Raw genomic sequence first — 6,701 nt, 5'->3', positions numbered from 1 at the left:
ATAGGAAGAGCCGAGAGGAACCATTTAGATTTATTGTCTTTTGTAGATCGGAACACTTCTCAGAACCCATAGCACACACCCTAGGCCTCCTCAGAAAAGATAAATATGGATTTTCCCAAATTTTTAATCTTTAACTGGATTTTCGAGTTTTCTCAAATTAATTTTAATGTGCCAAATTTCAGATATTAAATCCATTACGTCACGGTATCAGCGCCAATATTATTCCAGTACTTAAAAAAAAAAAAATTCATCCTTTTGCCCCCTGATTTTTAATTGCATGTTGTAACAATCACAAGCACAAGGTCTGTGCGATTCAAGAAAATCACACCTGTGACAGAAAATATTTTAATTATCTATATATATATATATATATATATAATTTTAACAAATATTCAATAGATGAACACTATAACCAAAACTGGTAGAAGAGGGGGAAAAAATGATTTAATACATCCTAGAGACCTGGATATGATCAGAACCATTAGCTGGGAGGGAAAACATGTACAAGGATGATGACAAGCACTTGGATCCAAGTAAACAGAGACACTACACTGCACATCCAGATGCCAGCTTGAAATATTAGCACTTCCAGCATCTCCTCGCCCATCTTGATTTTATTAGTTAGGAACTACAGAACATGCATGTACTACTATGTGCAGACCATTTTATGCTCCTATTCCTCTTTTACAAACACGATACTTCATCTGATCTCTTCCATTTCACCAGGGAATCGAGAAATTCCATGACCTGTCAATAACAACAAGTGAATTGTTCGCAATCATCAATCAGGAACAAGGTACAACCAACATCAAATTTAGCTTTTCAAAGATTTCATCAGTAAAAATACCTCGGCGGGATCTCTCAAAGAGTAGAATGCTTTGCTTTCTTTTGGCACAGACGACACTAAGATCCCATAGCCCTGACTTCCCTCTCTTAATACCTGGTAGGAATTTCCAGATCAAATGTTAGTCTACATGAGAGTCTCAGAACAAAACTAAAGAATCCATGAGCACCATTAGGCTGATCGTACCTTAAATGCATCCTCATCTGTCCGGTCGTCTCCCACATATATAGGAACCACATCATTAGAATTGCTTAATCCTACACCATTACAATTATAAACAGTAGATATAAGCTCAAAGAACAAAACAACGAGACCGAAAAGAAAAAAAAAATCAAGTAATTTCCATATAGATTACTCTCAATCTGATGTGGTAGACTTACCAAGTGATTCAAGCAGAAACTCGACGGCTTTCCCTTTGTCCCAGTTAATCACAGGACGGACCTCTAAAACCTATGCACATAGGATATGAAATTCCAAGATGAGCAAAAAATATCTGGTATGGGGAAAAAGGGCAAATGAGAAGGAAATAATTTCTCCATGATGAAGCAAACTAAGTAGTACCTTTCGCCCATGAGTTAACCGTAGACGTGGGTAGTCTTTTAGAATATCATGGACACGTTGTGCAATTGTATTCCAACTCTGGAAAGTTCCACAAGGGCAAAACAAAGTGAATTCTTGTGAGTCAAAGTACGGTCCAAAGCCTGTGATTCAGAGGAATAGCATAATCTGATCAGACACACAACCAACCATACCTTCTCATCTACATTACGGTAATGTACAGAGACACAAAACTTGTTATTCTCAACTGTCGCACCTTCAATTTCTTTAGTGTTATCGACAAGGGATCTAAAAACCTGCACAAACATTGCAACATTAATATTTCGGTCTCCTTTTACAACACTAAAATGCGAAATTATAAAACCCAATTTATTTCTTTGCAAGAGATGTTACTGCAGAGGATAACACACCTCATCGATCATGGGTATAAATTCACTTGCAGGCTGGAACAAATTTACTTCCTTACCCTGCAGTCAAAATAGATAAGATCAATACCACATAAAGGAAAGCAAGATCATATGGTTTACGTCATTCACATAATTGACACCCTGTCTTACCTGCTTGTCAGTAGACCTAATGCAGTTTGGATGGTCACCAATGGACACCGAATTTCGGACAGGACCCATGATGTCCATCCCATGACTACCAGCATAATAGAGTTCTGTTAGCCCTACAAATTCAAACACCTACAAAAGAAGAAGGGGGAAGTGAGGACAAGGGTTAAAAATAACAACGCCATCAAGAAGCAGAATTTCAGGTAAATAAAATGGAGATCATGCAGTCACCTTATCACGACTTCTTCCGCTTACTATTGCCGTTGGGAAATACTTTGCAACATTTCTTACAGCAGAACGCATCTGGAAAAAAGAAAACCAAACATTAGGAAAAGACATGGATAAATTTCACTGATTTTTCCACAAGAAAATAAAGAATTCTGAACCAATAGAATCTTACAGTGCTAGACATAAATGCACGGTCAGGGTTATCTACAATTGGTGACAGGGTCCCATCATAATCTAGAAACAATGCTATCCTTTTCCCTTTTGCATGACTCGTGATTTTCTCAAAAGATGAAAGCGCTGATGGGTACTTAAGCTGCATAAAAGATAAGCATGATGGATAAGCAATTTCTGCGGGCAAGTTCCCTGTTATACAAATCAGAAAAACCTGACAAAACAAAGTAAACATACCATCCAGGAGCTGTAAGCAACATCAGCATCATTTGGTGCAACCTCAACATTTAATTCTTTGGTTAACTTCTTGCGAGGAGGTGAGGAGGATATCATGGCATCAAGCCACCCACTGGTACGGACATCATCAAATTTTCCAGGAATGGACTTCTTCCTAGGATTTGCTAAAAAATGGCTAGAAGGGAACCCTGCTCCTGGTGGTGAGTAAGGCATACTGGAATGGAATCTTGATTTGCTAATGGGTGCAGATTCAGTGAGAACAGGAGCAGCGTGGTTTGATTTTAAGTCCATTGGATCCAGATAAATAGAAATTGTTGATAACGTTTGTTTGGAATGCAAGAAATGGAACAGCTGGTTCTATCAAGATTAATGGTGTCAGATATATCACACAGCACTATCTCAGCTAACTTTTACCCAACCATTTTGTCAATGAAAAACCACCTCTTCAAAGTTTTCTTGTCACTGCTGTTATGTGAACAGTCCATCAAGCAAAAGCTTCCTGAAAACTGGCAGTCACAGGCATGTGTTAAACGGAAACAGATATATTTTCGACATCAATGAATTCCTCAAAAAAAAAAAAAAAAAAAAAAAAAAAAAAAAAAGCATCATAAAATTGTATACCTTTTCATCTTCAAAACCACAGCACATTTATATTGGGTAACTGAACATTATTTTTGCAACAAATTTTGAGAAAAGAATGCTTAATATCTATCCCAGCACAACGCTCCAATTTTCTGCATTAAGAATGACAAATAGAGGCAGTTATTATGACAACATACCCAAAAGTACAACCTTGGCAGGTAAAAATGATGATGCAAACCAGTCACCTGATTAACAGCAGAAGAAATATTTACCTACCATTCTAATATAGCTTAATTAACAATGACCTAGAGAAAAACATGACCGGGGGGAGATACTTTATAGGAATGGTAAAACAGACAAAAATAAGTTGCCAAATGTATAGACACCATGCACGCAAGAGGTTCATCTCGATTATGAAAGAATGTAAAGACCCCAGAAGAACTAGAAATGAAAACAAGCATTACTTCATAGATAACTAATTTGTTTGAAACAAAGAAATTCTACAAGTTTCAACACTGAATTCAACCACATCAACAATATCATAAATACTAGGCACATATAGTTCATATATGTACGTCGGTTATATAATAATCTAACAAAACGATCTTAAGAACGGATAATTATTAAAACAACACCCCATAGAGCTTATTTTGAAAAGATAAACATTAAGACTTCTCGAGATCCATAAAAACAAATGGATTTTATAAGGCATAAATTCGAAGTAAAATACATAATATTGATTAATTTGTGTGCAACATGAAGTGCACATTCTGACCTTTACATTGCACATCTTTCATTTTTCTTATATTCCATTCAATTCAATGGGTAAAAGAGCAAGCCCGGATGGCAATGGTGTATAATTTGTAAACTCTCAAAATCAATGAATACAATTGATGTCTTTGACTTTGACAGTTAAAAAAAGTTAGTCTGGTAAGGGACACCACCAGCCTACTTTGTCATGATAACTAAACAAGAAAATGTACACCCAGTCCCCTGCCTCCAAGATAACAAAAGAAAAAGCATGCTCTGTTAGTGTTAGGAAAAACTCTTTACATGGTTTTATCCTTTCATCTTCCTACGAGGCTTCCTCTCTCTATTTTTACATCATCCACAAGAACCAAACTTCCATTCTTGACACTTGGCCAACTAAACCAAAAAATTTTGGTGGTGGAGGAGGAAAAGAAATGAGAAGCACAAAGCATGTGAGCCATGAGGTATGCATGTTTAGTTTTAGTTTATTTTAAAAGAAATGCCTGGGTCCTTCATGATCTTCAGATATATTAGGCTTCGCAGTTTTATACCACAGTCTGTACTTGCTAAATCTATTTTACATTTTTAATGTCAACTATGAATAGTCTCAGTTGCTATCCTGAGAATAACTATTCTGCCCCATTGAGTAGAAAAAAGGATTCTCCGGTGATCAGCACCAAATTGATGTTAATTTCCTCTGTGACTCTTACTCAACAAATCAATACCAGAAAATTTAATGACACAAAACCAGATAACAGGAGAAAGAAGGGGGGAAACAGACCAAGAAAAAATAAATAAAACAAAATATTTTGAAAATGAATTAGATCACTGGACCAATACAATAAAAGCACAGATTAAATGCATCAGAAATGAAGATAAATATTTGAGGAAACAATTCTTGGAGTCAAACCCACACAGTAGGCAGGGGCCTAAATATGAACATGGGAGTCATGAAGCATTTGGATCTGGTGGGCAAAAAAACGTAAAAGGAAGAAACGACTAAAATGATCAGAAAAATAATAAAACTTGGAAAGATATCCCATACTTTTTTTTGGTCGTTATAATTTCTAATATAATTACCCAAAAACGAAAACATAAATTTGAAGAAATTATTCCCATTGATAACGAGTATTGCTACAAAAGCAGTCGGAAATGACCTCTAGGCGTCTAAACGACCAGTGGCATAATGGAAGGGCTGAGGGGTATTGGGTCTATTGACAAAGATGAGAAGATATTTTACCTAATTTCCTTCTAGCTGTCTACAGCACTCAGACAAAAAAGTTACGATGGAACAAAAATAAAAGAATACAGACATTGTTTCACATCAGTATAGATCACATACAACTCTAAAGAAAAGAAATAATAGGGTTTAATGTCGGCAGCTTTCCTCCAGAGTATAGGTATCAGAAATTAAACAACCCACCATCATGAGAAAGATCGATAATTCAAATTTACAAAACACATAAATCAACAAAAGGTGACAACAACAGGGGTCCCAGACTCCCAATATCCTAATCTGTGTGAAGCAATTAGAAGCTCCAAAACAAAACTCTCATGTCATCGCACTCAGAAAGTTAAATCAACAACGCCGAATCAATAAAACCGTATATGAAAAGCTTCGGTGGTTAATCGTTTCTTCCTATTATAAGAAGCCCTGTCTATCAAACGACGAAACATGACTCGCCAAGAATAGAAAATAGTCAACAGGACAAACAAAAAGGCAATGAGTATCCCACAAAATATCAGAAAACGCAAAACCATCAATGCTGAATACCTAACAAGAGAATAGCAGAATCCAAAGCGAAAGAAAACACAGACAAGCAATTTGCTTCAAAGCTATAGATATAGCTCACATTAAATCCACCAGCATTGCGTGGTATCCGAAAAATTTTAAAGGAATAACAAAGATAGAAACAGAGAATCGTCCCCTACCTGATTCAGGAGCACCCAAAAACCAATCCTTCCGTCAACAGATCAATACCGAAACAAGAACAGAGCTTCGAAATGTAGTCATCAGATCGTAATCTCAGATTCAAAACACCAATTGTAATCCTCAAAGCTATTTATAGGAAGAGAAGGGGGAAAGATCCAATCAAAAGAGTTTGAAAAGTAAAAGTGCGTGGATTCAAGATGAGACCACAGAAAGGAGAAATCGAGGTAAGAAAGAAGAATTGAAGAAAAAAACAAAGACTCCTCGAAAGTAATTGGAGTCGCAGAGAAACCTAGAAATCAACCACAGGAGAGAGAGAAAGAGAGAGAAATTAGGCAGAGGAAAGAGAGAGGACGCTGAGAAATTGACGCAAACACAGATTTCACAAACGAGAGAAGAATGAGACGAAGAAGAAGAAGAGAAGGGCAGAGGCGTCGCTGGGGTATTTATAGCGTTTTGTCTGCCAAGAAGACGTGCTAAACAAGTTAACTCGGTTCGGTTGTTGAACCGGGAAATACCACTGGAAATTACAAAATCTTTGTGTGTGTGTGTGTGTGTTTTTTTTATTTAATTATTAATTAATTTATTTGATAAAAATAATAACTTAATCAATAAAAAAATAATTTCTGCTATTTTTTATATATTATTTGATAATTTATAAGTTGCCAAAAAATATGATTCGGTCATAGTATGGCGTCTGGAAAAGAAACGGTCCCACAAGGGACCTTCGTCAAGAATGTACACGTGTCAACACGCATTGCTGCCCATAAGCACGAAGACACCTGTATCCGAAACAGCATGACGTGTCCACGTGTCAGAGTGGGCCCGCCACGTAAGGATGACGAAT

General features: G+C 36.6%; 1 protein-coding gene across 2 annotated transcripts; it reads right to left on the bottom strand.

The window, feature by feature from the left end:
• Positions 1–312: 312 nt before the first annotated feature.
• LOC122080889 (probable trehalose-phosphate phosphatase F) lies at positions 313–6,282 on the bottom strand. Of its 2 annotated transcripts, none has more exons than XM_042647769.1 (13): positions 5,857–6,282; positions 3,214–3,326; positions 2,593–3,098; positions 2,357–2,497; positions 2,188–2,259; positions 1,960–2,088; positions 1,813–1,869; positions 1,659–1,698; positions 1,406–1,545; positions 1,225–1,294; positions 1,031–1,101; positions 848–940; positions 313–747 (listed from the first exon to the last, which is right to left on the bottom strand). In XM_042647769.1, the coding sequence occupies exons 3-13, from the start codon at positions 2,881–2,883 to the stop codon at positions 685–687; spliced, it is 1,167 nt and encodes a 388-aa protein (XP_042503703.1). In that variant the 5' UTR covers positions 2,884–3,098; positions 3,214–3,326; positions 5,857–6,282; the 3' UTR covers positions 313–684. The 2 variants fall into 2 exon arrangements, with proteins under 2 accessions (XP_042503703.1, XP_042503702.1); XM_042647768.1 differs by having other exon boundaries at positions 1,406–1,483; positions 1,597–1,698; positions 5,857–6,280.
• Positions 6,283–6,701: the final 419 nt, after the last annotated feature.

Source organism: Macadamia integrifolia, chromosome 6, assembly GCF_013358625.1.
Source record: "Macadamia integrifolia cultivar HAES 741 chromosome 6, SCU_Mint_v3, whole genome shotgun sequence".
In the NCBI taxonomy this organism is placed as follows: domain Eukaryota; kingdom Viridiplantae; phylum Streptophyta; class Magnoliopsida; order Proteales; family Proteaceae; genus Macadamia; species Macadamia integrifolia.
Note: the sequence above shows the minus strand (reverse complement) of the source record. Positions and strands in the feature narration are given on the sequence as shown.